The sequence below is a fragment of the Periplaneta americana genome, chromosome 1 (genome assembly GCF_040183065.1).
Source record: "Periplaneta americana isolate PAMFEO1 chromosome 1, P.americana_PAMFEO1_priV1, whole genome shotgun sequence".
Taxonomy (NCBI): Eukaryota; Metazoa; Arthropoda; class Insecta; order Blattodea; family Blattidae; genus Periplaneta; species Periplaneta americana.
In genome coordinates this window covers 166,111,417-166,135,187 of record NC_091117.1, presented here as the reverse complement: position 1 = coordinate 166,135,187, position 23,771 = coordinate 166,111,417, and the positions used below count along the sequence as shown (strand labels likewise).

Sequence of the window (23,771 nt, the reverse complement as noted above, 5' to 3'; positions counted from 1 at the left end):
TTTAATTTGTCTTCACTCAAACAAGTAAACATTTCCTTTAAATGCTGAAAACCACACCCTTGTTTGTTCATTGCATAGACCTCACTTTGAATTTTATGACATTTACTTAGTAGAAGGGACCAATATCCGTTTATTTATCAGAAGTACAAAATATCATTCCAACAACCATAAGAAACCGGAAATAAGTCAAACTCATAAAATGCATTAGCTTTTGTTTTGGTTTATACCTCGAACGCGCGCCAGACGTTTCCTGGGGGAGCGATTATCGAAAAGTGAAATCATAGTATATCTTAAAAACCGTACGTGATACGAAGAAAAGAGATGCATTTTCGGATTCAGCGCACACCAAACCATAAGGGACACACTGTTTTAAGTCGGAGCAAAATTCTTGTTGTTCAGTTTATCAGTGTACAGCTGGTTAATATTATTTCAAGCTAGTTTTTAGTATGTCGAAAATAACAGAGCACGACCAAAAACAGTTACACCTTGAAAGAGAGTATTGCTGCAAACTTGAGAAAATATATGTTGTAAATACCGTCATCTACACATAAGAGACAAGCGAAGGCTTTTTATTCAGACACATTTCGACAGCAAATATCAGGATTAACATGTTAACCTGCATATTAGGAGGAAAGTGACGACAAGCAGTCTTCTTCAGAGAATACAAATAGTCGATCAGAATTTCTTTGTGAACTTTGAAAAATGATGTATGTTCCAATATCCTTTTCAAAAAGCTCCAAATAACACAACTTATATTTTAAAATGCACTTAAATCACGTGATAATTGATGCATATAGAAAATTAGGATTTATAATCAGAAATACAAACGAATTTAAAAAATATAAATACTATTGATACTCTATATAAAACTCTAGTTCGGAGTAAACTAGAGTATGCGTCTGTAATATGGTCACCTCAGTTCCAGTCCAATCGGATGCAAATAGAAAGGATACAGAAAAGATTTTTACGTTATTTATATTTAAAAAAAACATCACGTGTCGTCTTATGACAAGCAACTTTCATATAATCAGTTATTTTTTTAATTTAATTATAAAACTTCAACAGCTCGACGATTAATAAATAGTCAAATTTTACTCTATAACGGTATATTGAATAACTGTGATTTTCTTAAATTCCTTCAGTTCAATGTAAAAAAAACAGAATTACGTCATAGGCAACCTTTTGTTATTCCCATTCCTAGAACTCTTTTCTTCAAGAACTCTTCATTGTTTATGTGTAATACTTACAACTCTCTGTCTTTAAACTCTGATTCTCAATTAGATTTCAGTTTAACAGTTGAAACACTTCATACAATATTAAAAAGAATTGTATGTCCTTAGATATTTAAATTATGAAGAAGTGTATTACAATGTTTTTACTCTAGTTTTTAAATAATTTTGCATCATTATATTGACATTTGGCACTACATTAACTGCAATACTATATTCTAGCATCTATTACCGTTATGTATTTTCTTTCTTTCGTTTGTGTTTTTGTTTTTTTTTTCTTATTATGTATTTTGTGTATGTATCTGTGTAAGCCACCTGTAATTGGAAGCCTGCTTCTGTTGGTGGTGGATTTAAATAAAATAAATAAATAATCGAAGGATTATGACAACAATAAATGAAGCAGAAGATGAACGAAAGCTGAAGTCTGTTGTACACAAGCGCCATGGATAAGCAGCAATAGGTAGGATAAGAAATATTTGTTCATTGAAAGCACCCAGAGAGATAAGACGACGCATATATTTGTCGCATTACCAGTATCTCTGAGAAGCATCCCTCACCCTAATTCCATTCTTAATCAGTCGCTATTACTCTCGATCTTCTCAGTAATATCTGACGTCTCATGAATGGTATGTTTTATTTTAATGTAATATTATAAATTGTCTTAAAAGTAAGACAGATGCCCAGAAGATATCATTTTACATGAGTCTCGCAACACATGTATACTATACATAAATAAGGCGAAAATTGTATATAGGTTAACGGTCTTACTAATAAAAACTCTATATACAGACGTTTAACTGTCTTATATTTATACAATGAGTAGCTCGTTTATAAGTCGTGTGTAAATTCCTTACTAATAATCACTACATACGTCGTGTATAACAGTATAACTGTTACACAGCTACGTCATAGTTTCGTCATTACTTCGTTACGAAAGGCAATAGAATATCTGAGGTTCTCTACTGGATCCGGTAGAGCGCTCTAGTGTGGTGTGTTAAATATAGATAGTACAACTGGCTCTAATCGATTACCACACTACATTTTGGTCAAAGAGTACAAGCTACAGCAATATTATTCTAATAATTCTATGATCTTTGGTTTGTTCTTCTGTGGTTACAAGGTAAACATCATCATAAAATTACAGTCGATACGAACAGCTGTTAAAGGTGCGGCCATTTTTTCCCTATATACAACGCTTAAACAAGCGGTTTCGTGTATATATAACTACTGCAAAGCAATTCCCATTGTATAGTTACAACCTGTTTATACGTCCATAGCTTATTCACGGTTTATTAGTAACGTTTTCTGTCTCAACTCTGCACAAGTCTCGTATAAAAACTATTCACGGTTTATTAGTAAGACTGTAAGAAACCAAACTCTGTAAAAGATATGATAGATAAGAATAATATATTTTAAAATCATGCGATAAGGCATGCGGAAGAATCCATTGCAAAACAAGGTGATATGAAATATCATGGGAATAACGAATACACACATGTCTAAGTGGGAATGAAACAAGCAACCGTCTGCCACTGAAAATTAAAGCCTGTATACACCACAAATAACTACACCTGGTAATGGAATAAACATCGGTAATTGGCAGTTAAACACCACGGACAATGAATGGGAGAATAAATTGTGTGTTGTGTTGCAAAGTTAATATTTAGTTTCATACCTCTGATGACAATTCTTACCGGAGTCATATAACTGTCTCACACATACACTTACTGACCGTTCGTTCACTAAGTAACAAATGAAGACACTAAAATCTTAATAGCTTCAGATGCTAAGCAAGCATCAACTGTCATCTGAACAACCGGGATACCACATCCTTTATGAAGATAAGGAAACAACAGAGGAAACAAACGAATTAGTGATTATAAAACAGATGTCCAACCTCTAATGAAAAATTAGCGATAATTCTGTCCATTAAATCAGGCATGACCAGCCGGGGCAGATCTAGCCAACAATCGAGGTGCAACAGAGACGTAGAATATTTTTTATGCTTATGCCTGCATGATATTCTGAGATACTACGTCACTGTTGCACCTCGATTGAAGACTAGATCTGCCCCGGCTGGGCATGCCTACATTAAATGACGTCATATCATGAAAGAGAAGGCTCTCATCTGACTACCTACAGTTTTGAAATTTTTGCTCACAAATTGTATGAGTTTTTTTTTTCCTCGAGTACAGTACTTCGATTTTCCATGCAAGTTTAGCTTAATCTTGGTTCTGTTTTATTTTCATAGTCATCATAACCATCATCAGACTACATGGTTCATGCCTACTCGCATGTTCCGGGTTCACAGAGTTCCAAGTTGATTAAAATTGATCTCTCCAACACTTTTTGAGTTTGCTTACATCACTCACCTGAAGTGTTTCTTACATCAACAATTACTATAAGTCTTGAAATTTTAATATAAACACTATCCTAAGAATAAGTAAACATAATGAGTATGATAATATCTTAGGCAACGAAATAACTATTCTGTTAAGACAATTAAGGACCGACTATTCAACAGTAAGTATCGATGAAATGTTGCGATATTTATTATTTACATTTGAATACTTAAACAGACTTACCGTGTTACTTCTACATACGTAACAAGAACATCGGATACAAATGACGAATGTTGATCGGAGGCAATTCTCAGGACTAGTTATAAAAATACCATGAATTAATCACAATCGTACACAGCCAAATGTTATAGGTACTATGATTGTAATTAGTGTGCGGAACAAACACGTTGTTCCTTCAATTACTCCAGTGCAGTGCTATGAATGCACATGCCTTATCGAAGCATTTACATTGACAACTTCGATGTAGGTGGTGATGGTGGCTTTTCTGTTGGTAAGTAACTATTTATAATGGTTCTGTTGTTGGTGATGATGGTAATGGTTGTGTTGCTGGTGCAGCTGATGATTACTGTATGTTGCTGATGATGCTGACTGTTGTATTTCTGATGATGCTGATGGTTTGTTTCTGGTGCCGCCGCTGATTGTGTTGCTGGTGATGCCGACTGTTGTGTTGCTGATGATGCTGATGGTTGTGTTGCTACTGATTCTGACTATTGTGCTCTTGATGCTGACGGTTGTATTGCTGCTGATTCCGACTATTGTGCTTTTGATGATGCTGACGGATGTGGTGTTGGAGATTCTGACTGTTTTATTGCTGGTGATCCTGACGGTTATGCTGCTGATAATGCTGATGGTTGTGTTCGTGATGATGATAGTTTCATTGTGGTGGTTGTATTATTAGTGGTGTTGATGATTATATTGTTGATGATGCTAATAGATGTTGTTAGTGTTGCTGATGGTTGTATTGTTAATAGTACTGATAGTTGTTGCTGTTGGTAGTGATTCTAACGGTTGTGCTGCTGGTGATGCTGACAGTTGTGTTGTTGGTGATCCAGACGGCTGTGCTGTTGGTGGTACCGATGATTGTGTTGCTGATGATGCTGTTGGTTGTACTGTTGGTGATGCTGATTTTTGTGCTACAGATGAAGCTGATGGTTGTGTTCGTTATGCTAATGGCGGTGTTATTAGTGCTGCTGATGGTTGTGTTATTGGTGATGCTGATGGCTGTGTTGTTGGTAATACTGATGGTTGTGTTGTTGGTGATACTGATGGTTGTGTTGTTGGTGATACTGATGATTATGTTATTGGTGATGCTGATGGTTGTGTTGTTGGTAATACTGATGGTTGTGTTGTTGGTAATACTGATAGTTGTGTTGTTGGTGATACTGATGGTTGTGTTGTTGGTGATACTGATGGTTGTGTTATTGGTGATGCTGATGGCTGTGTTGTTGGTGATACTGATGGTTGTGTTGTTGGTGATACTGATGGTTGTGTTGTTGGTGATACTGATGGTTGTGTTGTTGGTGATACTGATGGTTGTTTTGTTGATAATACTGATGGTTGTGTTGTTGGTGATACTGATGGTTGTGTTGTTGGTAATACTGATGGTTGTGTTGTTGGTGATACTGATGGTTGTGTTGTTGGTGATACTGATGGTTGTGTTATTAATGGTGTTGATGGTTGTGATGCTGATGGTTGTGTAGGTGGTACTGATAGTTTTGCTCTTTGTAACGCTGATGGTTGTGGATGGTACTAATAATGGATGGAGGTGAATCGGAGTTAGTTTCAGGTTTTAATGTTGAGTATAGAAGTGGTGGTTTTGCATTAATTTTTTTGGATGAATATGCTAGTATTTTGTTATCACTGTGTGGTGAATGATGCTGATGGTTGTGTTGTTGGTTATGCTGATGGTTTGGTGGTTGTGCTGTTGTTGATGCTAAGGGCTATACTGTTGGTGATACTGATGGTGGCTGTGTTGTTGATACTGATGGTTGTGTTGTTGGTTAAGCTAATGGTTGTGTTGTTGGTGATGCTGATGTTTATGCTGTTGATGCTGTTGGTTGTGTTGCGGGTAGTGCTCATGGTTGTGTTGTTGGTTATGCTTATGTTTGTGTTGTTGGTTAAGCTGATGGTTGTTCTGTTGGTGATGCTGATGGTAGAGTTGGTGATGTTGATGGTTGTGCTGAAGGTGATACTGATGATTGGTAATAGTTATGTTATTGACGATGCTGGTGAATTTAATGATGGAGATGACGATGGTGATTGTGGTGATGGTTGTGATAATGATGAATATGGTTGTACTTTTAGTAGTTTGACATTGAATAACATAGTTTTGCTATTTAATTCGTAGTTTTATTACATTGAGTTGATATATTATTTTCTAGTCATATGCCTCAACGTTCGACCACATATCAATCGATTTTATGTCGAGTAATGACATTTATTGAAAATATAGAAACAACAGAGTACTTCCCCTAATATTAACTGACCGCTGATAAGGCACATGTTAGTATGAAGTACATTTCAAATCACAGCACTAAATATCAACAAGATAATTGAAGCCAGAATCTGAAGTAGAAGGTTAATGGCGTATTAATTTAGAGTGCAACATGACACTATCTAATCTTTGCCATACAATGCTGCTTCATAATTCATAAATCGCCATATAACTGTTCGTGAACTAAAATGAATGCACTGAACGGTGCTCATGATGACTACTTATTTTATATTTCGAAGTATTAATAATATTCGTAGATAATTATATATTGGAGCAATGGTGGACAGAAAATGACAGGGAAAAAGTTAAGGCGGCAATGGAGTCACTGTGGAAAATAAAAGTTAGGGGAATATTATATTCTGATAAACCTATATATAGTAGGTGTTTTCTCCTATGGTATACATTGAAGGGATTCTGGAGATTTTCTTGCGACAATTTTTATAATTTTCTCAGTCCTCGTAATTTTTTATTTTCGTATGTTTGAGATCAAATGTACAATCTCAAGTAAAAAAAAATATATTAATGCTTTATTTAGCGTTATGTTTTATGTTTCTTAGAAATGCAACTTTATTTGAGAATTGTTTTTTCTATTTATATAACCTTAGGTAATATCTAATAATAGAACCAGAACATTTTGAGGACTATGATACTGTTTCGTTTTGTCTTTTTGTCTCAAACATTTCTAATATTATTTATTTCAATTATGTATGTTATTCAAAGTTAGGAAATCTTTCCACGGAGACCAAATACTATTCTGAGAGTGATGAGCGAGACTCGAAGCGAGCAAGATTTACGAGACGAGACTCAAAAGACAAGTGCAACGAACACAACTGTTCAACTCTACTAACATATTTTCGGGGTGTGCGAAATACGAATTTCTTTCGATCATAGGATCAACAATGATCTTAAGATTTTCCCGTGGTATCTGCTGAACAGAATCATTTTCCAGAGGTGCCGTGGTCCATTCCAACATTCTGATTACATTTTGATTTCAAACCACACTGGTGCATATACTTTCACTACGTAAATGCCCAAAGCGACCAGATTTTCTGATGGGTCATTGGTACTCTATGGTCTTGCGGCACCTCAAACTATTCAATTTGAGATGTAGTTTTTTTTAGGGAACGACGGTATCAGTATAAACACTTTAAATGTCCAAGTTTATTAAAATACAACAAAATAAAAAAATGAAAAAATAATAAAAGATAATTTTTTGTAATATTTTAAAATTTTAAGACCATTGTGGCACCTCAAGGTAGCATACGATTTTCATAAAATTTTCAGGTTATGTTAGGTATAAAACGCAACAACTTTTGCAAATACAAGCGTTTTCGATTTCTAAAAAAGTGAAAAATCATACATTTTCACTCCACCCTTTTGTTCATCTGTCTATCAAGCTATTTATCAATTGCTCCTAATTACTGCTTAGCTGTCAGTTTTATATTTTAGCGGTTGCATTTTTGGATTCTTTATTGACGAGCTCATAAATCTTGCCTACATTTTCCAGGACAACGAAACCGAGATTCTGTTCGCTGAATTTTAAACAACGATACGACAGCATAATTGGGCATGACGTCGGAGTTCATGATTTTCTCATCGTACGACGATTACAAACAAGTCGATTCTGTAAGGTGCAAGGTATCCTCTGTAACGCGAGATGGAAGCACTGACTGCACTGTGGAAGCTAAGTACAGCCCAGGGAACAAGCAATAGACCCTATTCCTTGGAAGCAATAATGTAATGGAAATAACTCAATCGTATTTCAAAAGCTGTGAAGTACACTCAACTGATTACACTTAAACACATCAATTAAAATCAAGAGAACATACAAATTTAATACATCTTCAATATTATTGTTCGAGGAAAACCAAGTCATTGTAACTCTAGAGAAAATTGAAATAAAAATACGATAACCAAAAATATATATGTTCTAATTATTTTGGCACGATTGTCTTATATAATGAGAGTAATTTAAAAGGAAAAATACTCTCAGAGTATATTTAGAGTGAAGAGATATTTTATGTTCTTTTCCTTAGAATAATAACCAATATACTTTTAGTAAAATGATTATGGTGATTTCCGACTACATTTATCTGTATATAATCCCAGATCACATATATAACAGATTGTTCATCCCTGTTAAGATCGATAGCATTTTAAAGAGAACAACTGCCAGAATCGCCACCTGTCCGCCGTAAACGAACACAAGATGGCAGTGTAGTCGCTAATGCAATTCAAATGGGAGTTATGACTTGACTCTTTTTTTTTATTTTGTTGGGTTATTTTACCACACTGTATCAACATCTCAGGTTATTTAGCGTCTGAATGAAATGAAGGTCATAATGCCGGTGAAATGAGTCCAGGGTCCAGCACCGAAAGTTACCCAGCATTTGTTCGTATTGAGTTGAGGGAAAACCCCGGAAAAAAAACCTCAACCAGGTAACTTGCCCCTACCGGGATTCGAACCCAGGCCACCTGGTTTCGCGGCCAGACGCGGTGACCGTTACTCCACAGGTGTGGACGACTCCTTATGTAACAACTAGATGGCAGCATAGTAAACCTGACAAACGTTGTTACCGTCAAAGCCTATAAGGCCGAGAAATCTGAGTATATATGATCTAGAATATAATGAATATCAGCAAAATGAGTTTATTGGTTTAAATAAATGGGTGCACACAGACGACATTCCGAGAACAACTTTATCTGTATCAGAGATGCTGAAAACAAGACGTATTTCCGTGGAAATATCGGAATAGCTTTTTTTCAGCATCATAATAATCCTAATTTATACTTCGTGTAATGAGAAAGCAAAACAAGATATACACACTCGTTCTAATTATTGAGCGATAAATTATCCATTCATTCGAGTGATTCAATCGTATAATAAAATAATCATTTGTACACGAAAGTAATTCAGTTAATCTCTACATTGCCTGCTCACTGATCTAAAATCGACTTCGCGGAATCTGAAAGAATTCACGTAAGTGAAGACAAAGTCTTTCTTGAAAAATGGACTAAAGAACTCCCAAGAGGTGGACAGAAAACCTACAGGCGTGGTGGCGGCGGCTAGAGTGTGGATGTCCAAAACCGTTGGCCGTCCTTTTCAGTAAAGTGTTCTTCATTCGTGAGTGGGTCATAGATTATGGTTCGATGTGATGAACTCTGATTTGCAGAGTAAAGCCCTTCTGTTTTATAGCTCCAACCCGACATGAGTTTCGCATCAGTTGATTAAATAAATTAATTACTTGTTTTGATTTGCTGCACTTGCTCTATATTGATCACTAAATGGATCTGCTTCAGTTGTAATTTTTAGCTCAGTGTAGGTGTATTTCAAAATCGTAATAAGTGTTTGTATAAAAGCAAGTAACAACCATATTGTGTTTAATATTCTGGAGTGCAATTTAATTTGAGCATTTCTCATGAAATGCAAACAAAATTCAAACACAGAGTATCATAAAATTAACATGTAAAAAGTAAACAATTTCGATAAATACACGTCGTTCAATTTACATTACATCAATATTACTTGCGTTCATAGATTTAACCTCATCTATTGTACCGCACTTCTTATGAAGATTATGAACCAGTAACGAAGTAATTTTCAAGAACTTGACGTCTCGATCATATTAATATAGCATCAGATAAGTTACTGGGAGGCACCCTTACTTGATCTCTGACGGAATATTAACAAAATCAAATCTTTCAGAAAGAGGACGCGAGAGTTTGCATACGATGAAAGTTGAAATTTTTTTCAATAAAGCATTGAAACTTCGGTTGCAAATTTGAATGCTTTTGTGAAAACAAATTTATGTAGCAAATAAAATGGAAATGCAAAAGTAAGTAAATAAATAAGTAGTAGTAGCAATATCATTAGTACTAAATACTACCACTACCAACTACAAAGGCAACACATACAGTACTTTTCATTATACATTTTGCGAGCTTTGAAACAATAAGCATTTAGCAGCGATCTCGGCTGGGAGGAACACGTTACTGACACAGCGGGAAAGGCCTGGAGGGCGTTACACTTTGTGATGAGGGTACTAAGAAAAGGTTTTGATAAATCCAAAGAGATTGCATATAAATCACTAGTTCGTCCAGTAATGGAATATGGTGCTGCATGTTGGGATCCTTACAGATTAGAACATATAAAGAGACTGGAAAAGATTCAAACACGGGCTCTCAGGTGTTGTCGTAATAATTCACCATTAAAATGGGACACACTCACGGACCGGAGAACGCGAATTCGATTATGCGCAATGTTCAAAACATACAGAGGTGAGCCTGGCTGGAGAGATATAAAAAACAGGTTGCAGCCGTCAAATTACTCTTCAAGGAACGACCACTCATATAAATTGAGTGAAAGAAGACAGAGGACGGACACTGGAAAGTTTTCTTTTCTCAATCGTACTATCAGGGACTGGAATGCTTTACCTGCAGACTTACTAAAGGCTTTACCAATAACCAAGAATGTATTTGAAAATAGGCTTAAGGACTTTACTAATAGACGGTAGTATATTATACACACTACTTAAAGGGTGTAATTGATATCTTGTTACTTGAAGTGTTCTATCAGTGAGGAAGTGTGTTGTGTTACTGCAGTGTGTAGTGTCAGTGAAGTCTATTGTGTAAGTGAAGTGTATTGGTGTCAGTGAAGTGGCTGTGCAATGTATTTGAATAGTGAAATGTTTAGAAGTGTTAGTGAAATCAGGTAGAATGAGTGCAGTGAGTGAGTTGACAGCGAAATAAGTGTAGTGCCGAAAGGTACCTATGCAGATATGAACCTGTCACACTCGTGGGTCTTTGTTCGAACTTATGGTTAAGATACAAATTAGATTTACTTTCAATGTTTTTTTTAGTGATCATGCTTCATTTAATTTAGGATGCTACTTATTATTATTATTTTATTATTATTGTTATTATTATTATTATTAATTATTGTTTTTTATTAGTTTTGTTTATTATTAATTGTCATTAGTGAGTGTAATTAGTTACCACTGCCACCGAATATATACCCATTTGCAGCGTGAATGAATACATACATACATACATACATACATACATACATACATACATACATACATACATACATACATACATACATACAACAAAATTTCTTCCTGCTATTTGGGCTGATCTTACAGCTATCACAAACCTTAAAACAAAATAGCAGCTTGGAATCTTTCTATTTCAAATTAATGAACTTACTTTACTCTAAATATACACAAATTGATTGGCTCTCTAAAAGATATTCAGTCAGATGTGCCTCAGTTGAAAAGCCCAGGAAGAAAATATAAAAGAAATAAAAAATGGAAAAATAAACAGTTTTAAGGGAAGAAAGGGATAAATTGAGGACCCATGATACATCTTGATTTGATTCTGTGAAAACGGTTTCATTCAAAATTTCACTTATATGATGAAAAAATGAGTTTAATGAAATGAATGTCAGAATTATTGCAAGTAGCTCATGGGAATGATATTTTTGGTGGAATACACAGCCAACCACTACGCGATGTTTCCTAGGCAACACTAATACGCTCGTCGAAGAATACGAAACTCAATTTTATCTCTCAACTAAATCCAGGTGTGCTATGATGCTATGAAAATTATTCTAATTACATATTTTTAAGTGTAATCTACAATGACGAATTCTCATTAATTTTCAACCGTTTTGTTAAGGGAAATTTTAATTACCCTAATTTTAAAGTTTCTGAATGAATACAAAGCAAGTATTAATAGTGCTGTGAGATGCATATTAAATTACTTTTGCGTACAGTTATACTGTATATAATATCCTTCTAAAGGTAAAACATGTTGATAATGTCTTGATGGAACGATTTTGATAATAATTGAATGGCTGCCTAGAATAACTTGTAAGTCCGTTTTTGGCCAAACTGAGTTTTCGGCTGAAAAATGTTGTATCGCACATCTTGCATCATGTGCTGCCATCGTCTTGCTGATATTCACACTACTTCGAGAGCTGTAGTATTTTGAATGTGTTGCTGAGCTGAATAACATTGTAATGCAAATAAAATGGCGGACAATCATACTTGTAGCGTGTCACATGGTCTCATAAAAAACGTAAATAGAAAGAGAAAACGTACGATTAATATCATGCAATGGAAGGACATTGTACGTAAGACACTAGATGATCAGGGGAAAGAATATACTTCGAAGAAAGGTGACATTAAACCAGCTGTGAAACGACCTGAAATGGTGAGTAGAATAAGGTTGTAAGTCAATGTAGGCCTATAGAGTGCTAAAGGAGAATAGTTAAAGGTAATAAGGTCATGGCTACTCTGAATTCTGCCATGGTCTTATAAGAGAATAAAGAAAGGATTCTTGTCTGTGTAATATTGATATTGTATGCCTGAACATATGATCCAAGTTGTGTAATATGTTTCAAGTTCTTGTGATATAAATTTGTCTATTATTTATTATTAGTATTATTATTATTATTATTATTATTATTATTTACTGTACTCAAATGTAACAACCATAAAGAATTTACCAGAAAATATGGGCAGTATTTCAGTTTCTTTGCTTTACAACGTTGTTCTTCTGGATTGACATACAACGTTTTTCTACTTTAAATGTTCAAAAAGTTGTGTTATTTGGAAGATGAAGGCAATAGCCTATATAAACGGGGTGGATACTTACTGAAGTATTAATACAGACCTCACACTGTCATATTTTGTAATATTTAATAATGTTAGTATGGAATAAACATATTTTTAATTTCCTGACAAACTGTAAAAACTGACTTACGACGTTATTCTAGGCAGCCATTCAATTATGGATATTTTCAAAATCTTCCGTATTTTCAATTTGAAAATCTGTCAACCCTAATTTACTCAGAAATACATAAACGGGACTCAATTTACCAAACCCGATATGGATGGATATTAGGAAAAAATTCCCCAGTCAGGTAATATTGTGGCAGATACTAACATTGAAAAGAATCCCAGTGATGTAAAAATTTCCAAAGTGGATACAAAATGTCTTATTGAGAGTTCAGAGTTTCTTTGGTGTAACTGCAAGAGAATTAACACTATCCGAATAGCCTACTGAAAAACAATAATATCAAAAAATCACTGACGGACCTTTCCAGGGGCACAAAAATGTTCTCACATGTAGAAAGAAGGTAAAAACCGAAAAAGAAGAAAGAAAGACGAAGAGAAGCAATCCAATGAAAGACAATTCCGAACCGTGTAATTATTAAATAGCTGTTGACCAAGAATGCTTGATAAAATTAAAATAATTGATAAATTTAAAAGCGAAAGAATGAGGGCTCCCCGGAGCAATCCTATCTCAACGTTGCATGCATGCCAGTATAATTATAAATGAAAGAAACTGTTAGGAACTAGACGCTAAGGTAAAGATAAACATCGAAGAGAGAAATAGTGTGAAATAACCACTATACGGTATTTTTTTTTTTTTTTTAAGATATTAAAGACTACAAGTTTACGTGACTTTATTAAAAGAGAAAATTTGCTAGTATTAATCAGTAATATTATAATCGTTTCTTACGAAGATCTTAAAATATATGTAGGACACTGTTACGTTTTGAAAACGGAAATAGAATCATTTAGTACTCCTTACTCAGGTCCAGAAAGTTGTATGGTGTGAGAAGTATGAAATAAAAATTAATTGAATAAAGAAAGTTTAAATATCTAGATATAGTACATGAATGGAAAAACTATTGTGAAGAAATATTTTTTTTCGCCTCCATCTCTCCTGCCTTATGACTTAGTAAAAGTTTCCATGACTTACGAAACCACACTTCTTGGTCATAACTGTAGAGCGCACTCAAATTTCAATAGCTCCTCTGATTATCCGCTCCATATAACCAGACTTCTTGACCAAGATAGCAACTTCATCAAAGTTGACGCGGAAGGCAAGGTTAATATTATGTTCACCCAGTGGATACTTATTTGCCTCTCACAAGAACTGCGTGTTTATTTCTTGTCTTCTGTTTGTCCTGTAAGTGCTTATCTTGAACCACGCTGTTCACATTATCTGGCATCTTGGTACTTATGAATATATAGTATCATTTCATAATTCTCTGAAGATTGAGGTGAAATGGACCAAAGGCCAGGTAAGAGAGCAGTACATGGAATAATCAACGTTAAGATAAGACCCAAAACTCACAACCACTTGATTGAAACGGATATTGCGGTTCTCATAAGGCTGTAGTTCCCAAATTTTGAGTCGCGAATCGCTGGGGTTGTGTAAAAAACTGGGGGGAGTCGCAAGATGATATACAAAATAAAACAAAGAAGCTCTTATTAGCACTATTTATGTTGTTTATAGTAATAAATATAAACACAATGTTGAAGATGAAAATAAAAAATGTTTCAGTAGTAATATAAAATGTTTGTTGACATAAATTTAAGCCTTGATTTTCTGAACCGACGCATGCGATATGCGAGGCCAACCTCGCACAAATCCGGACTACATGAGAGATAGTGAGTGGTTTCTATAACTGCAAAACGCGAGGTCTGCGCACCTCGCAGCCATAGAAATCACTCACTATGTCTCGTGTAGTCCGGATTTGTGCGAGGCGGGCCTCACACCTCGCACGCGTCGGTTCAGAAGACCCAGTATGAGCAAATGCTGGGTAACTTTCGGTGTTGGATTCCGGACTCATTTCACCGGCATTATCACCTTCATCTCATTCAGACGCTAAATAACCTAAGCTGTTGATAAAGCGTCATAAAATAACCTACTAAAAAAACAGACAGTAAAATGTTAGCTATGTAACTGACATAGCGGTAACCGAAGTCCACGACAATATAATTCCGATTTCTATTCCACACCCACACACTTCACGCAAAAGGAGTGGGCGTCTTCCCACTGGCTGAAATATTGATGTTTTGTAGATAATGCAATCACTGCTAGCAATCCAAGTTCATTCTTCTCACGTAGGATCCTTTGCCTTTTTTCTTAAAACTGTTCAACTTCATTATGACGCCAACCTTTTTAAAGCAAAATCAGAAATCCGACGACTTCATGAGGACATCATGGCGCCGAAACTCCAACGAAGAACTACATGACAAGTCTACGGCTAAAAAAAAATGCTCTGTGCGTGATTCAGCTGTGCAGTACATGAAATATTAAACATGGATACCTCAGTGGTTATGCAAACCAAGGTCTGCATTTAGTATGAATAAGAGATCTCTTAATCGCTCTTCTTACAATTTTCTTTCCGTAAAATCGGGAAAACCTGTTGGATCGAAATGTCTGGAGATCGGAACTATGGAATGATCAAAATAATAGCCCACAATAAGAATTCCAGTGAATATATTCCTGCACTTATTTAGGAAAAATTATTTAGCTCCGAATACATAATGCATCTAAATGAAATGGAATCGGATATATCTAACTCTCCATCGAACTTGCAGTTTTTTCCGATAGGCTATAATCTCGTCGATTCAAAAAAACGACTGCAGTTCGTCTCTTTTGTCTTGACATTGTTTCGTTTGTCAACATTGCCTTAAGCACGTTTCAAAGTAAGATGATGTGGTGAATGGAATCGTTCTAAACTGAAATTTAATCTAATGTATACATTTCAGTAAACGTCATGCAAAAGCCAGGAATGTAACAGTTGTAATATATACAGCTTGTGTTACAACGCTTATACAGTAGTACTGATGAATACGAGACAAATACAGTACCATATATGCTTTAATATCAATCAATGACAAAATTGTACATCATATTGTATTGTATTATAGTATGTGTATTATATCCGTATCTCTCCATAACAATGTAGATTTTATAAATTTTTGACGACGCCCGACATTCCTGTCACCGATGGGTTTGTAGGCTTTCGTCACATTATATTAAAATATGTTCATTGGTTTACATTATATGTTAACAAACAACTTCAAGTCTTTATCAATCCATGTCTGCGTCGTATCCTAAATATTGAGTGGCCAGATGTGATATCAAATGGAGATCTTTGGCAAGAGAAATATCAGCAATGGATCGGTATGCAGATTAATACTACAAAAAATATCAACGATCCCATTTAAGTCTTATTGTAAGTCCAAAAAACCTAATTTCATTTTTCTCAATAAAAAGTGATACAACGTCATTTATCTTTCTTTTTATGTATTTTCATATTATATTCAAAAGCTAAAACTACATTTAAAGATAGATACCAATTTACTAAGTATGCTTAATGAGTAGAACACGTTTATAGGCCTAAATTATGCAAAATATTTTAGGGATTCTGCCAGAATGAAATACAAAATTTAAGGATCCCGTAACACTAACAAAGTTGGGAATCACTGTTATTTTAAATTTTGTGTTATACAATACAGGCAGTCCCATTTATCTTGCTCAAACACAATCAATTTTTCGCAGGCGCAAAATGAAAAACTCTTTTAAAGAAGAGTTGAATACAAGGGGATTTAATATTATGCGTAATTCTTTCATGCAACCTTGTTCATAAAGAAGATACGAGTGATAACTTCACTTTTCTTATTGACACCACGTACTTTTTATTCGGCATTATTTAACCTCTTCAAGGCCTATTCACGAATGTATCACAATGTACCAGTCTAATAAGCAAAACATTGAGAGATGTAAAAGAATATAGAACTCATTGTGTGCGTACTTTCTGCAAGTCCGAAACAAAGTGACACTTTGCAACACTTTGATGCTCCTACTTAAGCCTTGGTTTTTCTGAACCGACGCATGCGAGTGGCGAAATGCGAGGCCCGCTCCGCACAAATCCGGACTACACGAAAGATAGTGAGTGGTTTCTATAACTGCGAGGTACGCAGACCTCGCACCTCGCAGTTATACTGTAGAAACCACTCACTATCGTGTAGTCCGGATTTGTGCGAAGCGGGCCTCGCACCTCACACGTCGCATGCATCGGTTCAGAAGAAGTGCAAGGACCCGTTCCTCGTCAAGCCTTCGAAAAGCCAAACCAAGCCAAGCCAAACCAAACCAATTCTTGTTACTGTCAAACCTATCGTAATTGTGTTAAAAAAAACAAGAACACACTAAACGGAGAATAATATGTATTTTGATAGCCGTTACACGTGGCTAATGAGAAAAATAGACCATAATCTTTCCACTCAATGTGTATGATAAAGTTGAAATTATCAGTTATGAAATCGACATAATTACGTGATTGGTATTTTCGAAGTCTTCATGGAATTCCACAAAGTACTTGTGTACAGTATATGTAATATGGTAATCAGACGTTCATGTTAGACATTATATTAGATGTCCAGATATTGCGACTCCAGTAAAGTGCAGTTAACACAACTTCGTGTCTCTACATCGGGCAGAAAAGGCCATCACAATGTGCAAAAATAAGTCGTTCAGGTGGAGTTCGAACCATTGGCTTAGAAGTATTGTAACAGCGAAGGACAATTATTTCAATTCACACATGTTGCACAATTCGCTGTCAATAAATGCCGCTTACGTATAGTAACAAATCATAATAATAGCATAGTAGTAATAATAAAATAATAATGGCAATAATATTATGTAGAGAATAAACTTTTTTACCAATCTCTCTCTCTCTCTCTCTCTCTCTCTCTTCCCCCCCTCTCTCCCCCGCTCTCCCCCTCTCTGAGAATTCTGAACGAGTGAACAGTAGATCTACAAATTTATGTTGAGAGTACTCTGGTCATTGTTCTATATGACGCAAGGGAACATCGGACAAATAGAAGACAAGAGAAACGCATTCAAACTATAGACAAATATATAAATTCCCATCCCTTTCAGAGAATTAAATTCTAGTCGGTTTAAATAGAATTTATTTAATTTATTAACAAGCTAATCAACAAGATGTGACCAGTAACAAAGTAGCAGTTTATCAGAGTGGCATACATACATACATACATCCATACATACATGAAAGTATATTGCAGAAAATACAGCTGGGAAGGTACAGACCATGACGACAATATCATCTCCTTTTCATAGACGGGAGGAAGGAAAGAATTGCCTTTCCTTCTGCGCGTGGTTGGATCAGGTGTAATCTTTCCAGTTATACTTCTTACATTATGTGATAGGTATGTTATTCGTTACTTAAAAGTAAATATTTTTCATATTTATGATATCTTCGCCAAAAATATAATTTTTAAAATATAAATTTACATATATGTCAACACTGAAGAGTCGGCCTGGTTGGTGCAGTTGGTATAGCGCTGGCTTTCTATGCCCGAGGATTGAGGGTTGGATCCCGGGCCTGGTCGATGGTATTTAAGTGTGCTTAAATGTGACAGGCTCATGACAGTAGATTTACCGGCATGTAAAAGAACTCCTGCGGGACAAAATTCCGGCACAGCGGCGCGACGTTGATATACCATAGAATGGAATTGCATTTTTTTTTTGGAAAAATATGTCTCACAACTGCTTCTATTACCACATACCTCACGGAATCGAGCACATCCTTTTGCGGTGAATAGTTGTTGGCTGAGTAGATAGTAGATTTAATAATAATAATAATAATAATAATAATAATAATAATAATAATAATAATAATAATAATAATAATAATGAACTTGTTCTCAATAAATACAACTAACGAGAACTCTTTACTCAGGTGACGAATATGGTGTAACTTTATCAGGTTAACGCCAAACGGCCCGTCGGAAGCTCTCATCGAAATGATTCTACAAGAGGCCCATTTCTCCTAAGATCCTCTAAATATGTGGTAGAAAAATCGGCTAATAAAAAGATTTACCTAAGTCTCCAGTTACTAGTTCGACAATTGCTCCAGTATTGTCTTATGATTCATTTCGCCAAATATCCTCATAAAATCTACCGACATCAAATAACCGCGCAGTTGATTCAGCGATTCCTCCAATGAGGATAATGTCCTGTTATGAGACTTCGGTGGAATCTCCATGGACACAAGGTAATATCGATCAATATACCCACGGGAGATACTATCACATTGTCTCTATCAGCACAGCGTGGGCGTGCATCGATAACTAAAACCTTGGGAAGTTCCATTCTTTTTAAGTTTCTGAATAGAGTTTCCCAACTTATCTAGTGCATTGTTTTATTGTATTTAAGTGCAGCCAAACATACCTGATTATCAGTCGATCTGGAACAGGTATTTGGACAAGTTCGAAGAAATGAAGTGTATAACATGCCTCTGCATCGTGCTTGCGGTGCTGTTTTACTGTGTGACTGGTACGTACGTATTGAGATTATACCAGGAAAGGGGTCTACTTTTCTCAATTGCCGATAGAGTTCATGATAGCGGATTGGAGTAGTCTTATGTTTATTGTTAACCACAGAAAATTCTCAGTTAGGCTATTTACGAAGTAAAATTTATAATAATAAAAAAATAAGTAAATGCAATAGATTACCTCCCTAGGTGGCCTGAATCCAAGAGAATTAAAATAAAAAATAAATTATTATTATTATTATTATTATTATTATTATTATTATTATTATTATTATTATTATTATTAAAAATGTATAGACAGACATAACACGGTATATGCACAAATTCAATGTAATTTAATATTCTCAGAATAAAAGTGGAAAAACATTAATGCTGCGACCTAGGGATGCCAGGTCTCCCGTATTTTACAGGTTCTCACGTATTTTACCCACATTTTCGCCATTCTCCCGTCTTGCATATTTGATAATATTTTCTCCCGTAATTGATTGATTGATTGATTTATTTATTTATTTATTTATTTATTTATTTATTTATTTATTTATTTATTTATTTATTTAAATGGTAAATGTAGGGGAGAGTCGGGTAGTATCGGACATCGGATAATATCGGACAGTGAGTTTCTTTCATCTACCGTACGATGATAGTACCTGATTGACATGGTTACGTTTCTGTGATGTCGCATAGAGAAACGTAAGCATGTCATTCAGGTACTACCATATGGTGGTAGATGAAAGAAACGCACTGTCCGATACTACCCGATGTCCGATACTACCCGACTCTTCCCTAAACAGTGCTATGATGCTATGAAAATTATTTCAATTAATATACTTTTAAGTATAAGCTACAATATTATAAATTGTCCTCGGAATATGTATGATAAGACTTTCTTGTGTTCAATTCTAACGTACCTTGTTTACATGTTTCGACCTTTTATGTGTCATCCTCAGAACTGGTTGTAGTTGGTCTTGGCGCCTCTTGTTTTATTTCCTGTGAGGGTGTGTTCGTGTGGTGTAATGTAGAGTCAAAGAGTGTGTGTGTTCTGAAATTGAGTTGTGTGTTGAGAACTTTTTTTGAGATGTATTTTTGTGTGTCTGTATATTTCATATTGTTCTAATGTGTTTAGTTTCTGGCTTTTTGGTTGGATGTGTAGTATTTCCATGTCTGTGTTGATGTCTCTGTGAATGTGGTTAGCACTTGTGATGTGTTCTGCATATGTGGAGGTGTTTTGTAATTTTGTTATAGCTATGATGTGTTCTTTGTAACGTGTTTGAAATGATCTGCAAAACACCTCCACATATGCAGAACACATCACAAATGCTAACCACACCAACAGAGACATCAACACAGACATGAAAATACTACACATCCAACCAAAAAGCCAGAAACTAAACACACTAGAACACACACTCTTTGACTCTACATTACACCACACTAACACACCCTCACAGGAAACAAAACAAGAGGCGCCAAGACCAACAATGACCAGTTCTGAGGATGACCCATAAAAGGTCGAACCATGTAAACAAGGTACGTTAGAATCTAACACAAGAAAGTCTTAGCATACATATTCCGAAGTGATACAGTGTTAAAAGTTGTGTAATCAAGATGTATAAATTCTCATTATTTTCAACTTGTTTTGTTAAGGGAAATTTCAATTGTAAAAGTTTCTGAATTAATACAAAGCAAGTGGTAAGTATTAATAGTGCTATGAGATTAATTTTAAAATAGTTTTGAGTATAGTCATACCGTACATAACATCATCCTAAAAGTAAAACTTGTCGATAATGTCTTGATGGAACGATTTTAGCAATTCTTTCCAAAATTTCCCGTATTTTCAGTTTGAAAATCTGGCAACCCCACTGCGACCATAAAACATCCACTAGTCAAAAAGCAAAGATGTTCGTAGGCAAAAAATAATATCTTGAAGTTAATCAAGAAATAAAAAATACAGACGTTTGGTCCGACAGACTTAACTTAATGAAAGGTCAGAGATGAAGTATGTTTAAGAATAAATGTTGAAATCCAATAGGTGGAAGCGTTATAAGAAAACAAATTGAATCTTTATCCTCTACGCCTGGCAGAAGTTAAACTTCTTACACTGTAAATTGATAGTTCTATTTTTAAACGTTTGTGCAATGGGAGATGATAGATTACTATTATGGCTAAATTTAACACTCTTACACGTAATAATCTCCAGAATTAAAAAATAAATCAACGGTTGCGATAGCTAAATAAGATAGTCCTGTGAAAACTACTCGGCAATCGTTTAGAATATCTGATGAGCACTTCTATTTGATTTAAAGTCTTTGTATGGTAAACTAAGATTTTGTTCTAAATCACTGACACTGGTTAGGTGAGGCATCGCACTCATTGATTGTTTGTTAATATTGTTGGCGGTGTAAGAACGTTTACTAATCGTTGGTACTTACAAATGAACTGCAGAAGAGAAACTTTTCTCCTAAAATAACATATCGTCGTTGTTCCTGCAATAACTCCTATGTGACATATTTATCGATTTTCAGATTTTTGCTCTATTAAATAGCTTAAATAGTGATACAACAAATAATAAAATCTCCTATATGTAATTATATTTATTTGTTTCGAAAATGTAAGAATTCACAGTCTCCTAAGCACGATTGCCATAGGATTAATAAATGTGTTTTTTCTTCCTACTGAAAAATTTTATATTTTGCACATAGGAGTTATTGAAGGAACATCGACGATATGCAAAAGAGAGGTTCTAAAATCTCCTTTTCCTTGGTCTGTATTCTCGTACTCGTTCCAATAAACTATTTTTTCGTTTCTGGCTCAATTTTTGGCCGTTTATTTCCAAGTCTCTTTCAAGCTATGTTCTCCTACGTTCAACTCTGATTTCGACATATTTTCTGACTTAAAAACTCCTGAATATTGTAATTTCGACTGTATAACGTCAGAACACTATACAAAAAGAGCTCTAGCCTACGGAGCACAGCCTCATTCTCTCTAATTTATAATTAATTTGGGTAAATTGGTAGACAACCAAAAACATAAACAACTTTATTTACGTGGTATCATAGGAACGTACACAATCCCGTAGCAATAACACGCAAAAGCCTCTGAAAAGGTAAGTCACAGAATTTTGTTTCACAGCGTTCGACTTGTATCCTGCCTGAAGAAGATTCACTTGAAAATGGTTCAATAACCTTGAAATGTAAGCTTAAGAGTATGTTGTTGTTGTTTAGTCAACTGTCCGAAGACGCGTCTGAACCCCACAAGTGACACCAAAAAGACACATTTATGAGGCAACTAGCTAGGCCAGGAGATAATGGGCTAGGGTAGCCAGTTCCTTCCCCCCTCCATTGCATACACCACCGACTAGCTATATATTACACTAGTCAGACTTCAGATGTATAAATGTTCTTCCTCTGACACATATCGTTAAGTGAGATGTATATTGCCTGATAATCAGGGAAAGGAAGTTCATGCCCTAAAAACGTAAAGAATATGTATGAATTTATGCCGTAAAAATAGATAAATATGCTACAAAATATGCATTATCAGTTTGTGATTATTTTAACAGAATAATAAGGTATAGGTAACTTACGTTTAGTGTATGGATTTTGAAGTGCTTGTCTCATTGCTGAATGCTCCACTTATGCTGTTACAGTTCACAACTAAGCAGTGATGTAAGTTTTCTGTTGTCATTCTTCGCCTGTTATCTCTCAGCATAGCTTTGTAGCGCGAAAAACTTCGTTCTACGTCACAAGAAGTAACAGGGGCTTGCACAAAAACTGTGAGCTGTTCTATAGAAAATTTTGTTGGTTTTTGGGGTGTTTTTTCTTCGAGAATATCTTAAATTTCTTTAAGATGATAATAGCTAGGGTTTTTGGAAAGAATATTTGCTGTTTTCTCGTTCACTATATCTCCTACATTTCCTGGAACTGATGTTAAACTGGATATTGTTCTATCGAAATCTGCTAAAGACTGGAGTAAAGAAATGCCAATTGCTAACTTGAGAGGCTCCCTATGAGGGCGTCATCGTTAAGTTAAAAATTCATAAACATAAATTAGTCGTGTTTACGAGGTTACACACTTTTAAAAATGAGGGAAAGACAAACATACATAATATGTAGTTTCCCTCCATTAATGTTAAAATATAAATAAAGGCAAAATATGCATTTTTATGCATAATAAAAGTAATATAATTGTATTCAGAAATTTGTGATTCATGTAGATAATCTTTCAGCATATTCACACAACGATAGAGAACAAATATGCAAATGCATGAACTTCCTGATAATAGATGTACATATCAGCCAGAACCTCAGTTAGGAGATACTTGAGAGTATGAGTATTGAAATTGAATCTATTTAAAACACAAACATAATATTTATATCACTGATTATTAAAAATATCTGAAAAATATTCCGTGAAAAAAAAAAACAGCGTCATAATGACTCTCTTTAGTCAGGACAGATACTAAGAATTTCTGACTTGAGATTTAATTTGTAATATTTTGTTAGAAATTATTAGTTATA

The 23,771-nt window shown here is 35.0% G+C and overlaps 2 protein-coding genes across 2 annotated transcripts in view; one reads left to right on the top strand and one right to left on the bottom strand.

Moving 5' to 3' along the window:
• Positions 1-13,999, bottom strand: part of LOC138703440 (neuropeptide F-like) — a 471,250-nt gene extending 457,251 nt beyond the window's left edge. The window contains exon 1 of the mRNA XM_069831308.1: positions 13,860-13,999. Within this exon, the coding sequence (XP_069687409.1) occupies positions 13,860-13,880 (21 nt within the window). The 5' untranslated portion in view covers positions 13,881-13,999. The remainder of the gene's footprint in view (positions 1-13,859) is intronic.
• Positions 14,000-19,107: 5,108 nt separating this feature from the next.
• The window catches only part of LOC138703428 (trypsin-1-like), a 35,974-nt gene continuing 31,310 nt past the window's right edge, over positions 19,108-23,771 (top strand). The window contains exon 1 of the mRNA XM_069831284.1: positions 19,108-19,256. Within this exon, the coding sequence (XP_069687385.1) occupies positions 19,199-19,256 (58 nt within the window). The 5' untranslated portion in view covers positions 19,108-19,198. The remainder of the gene's footprint in view (positions 19,257-23,771) is intronic.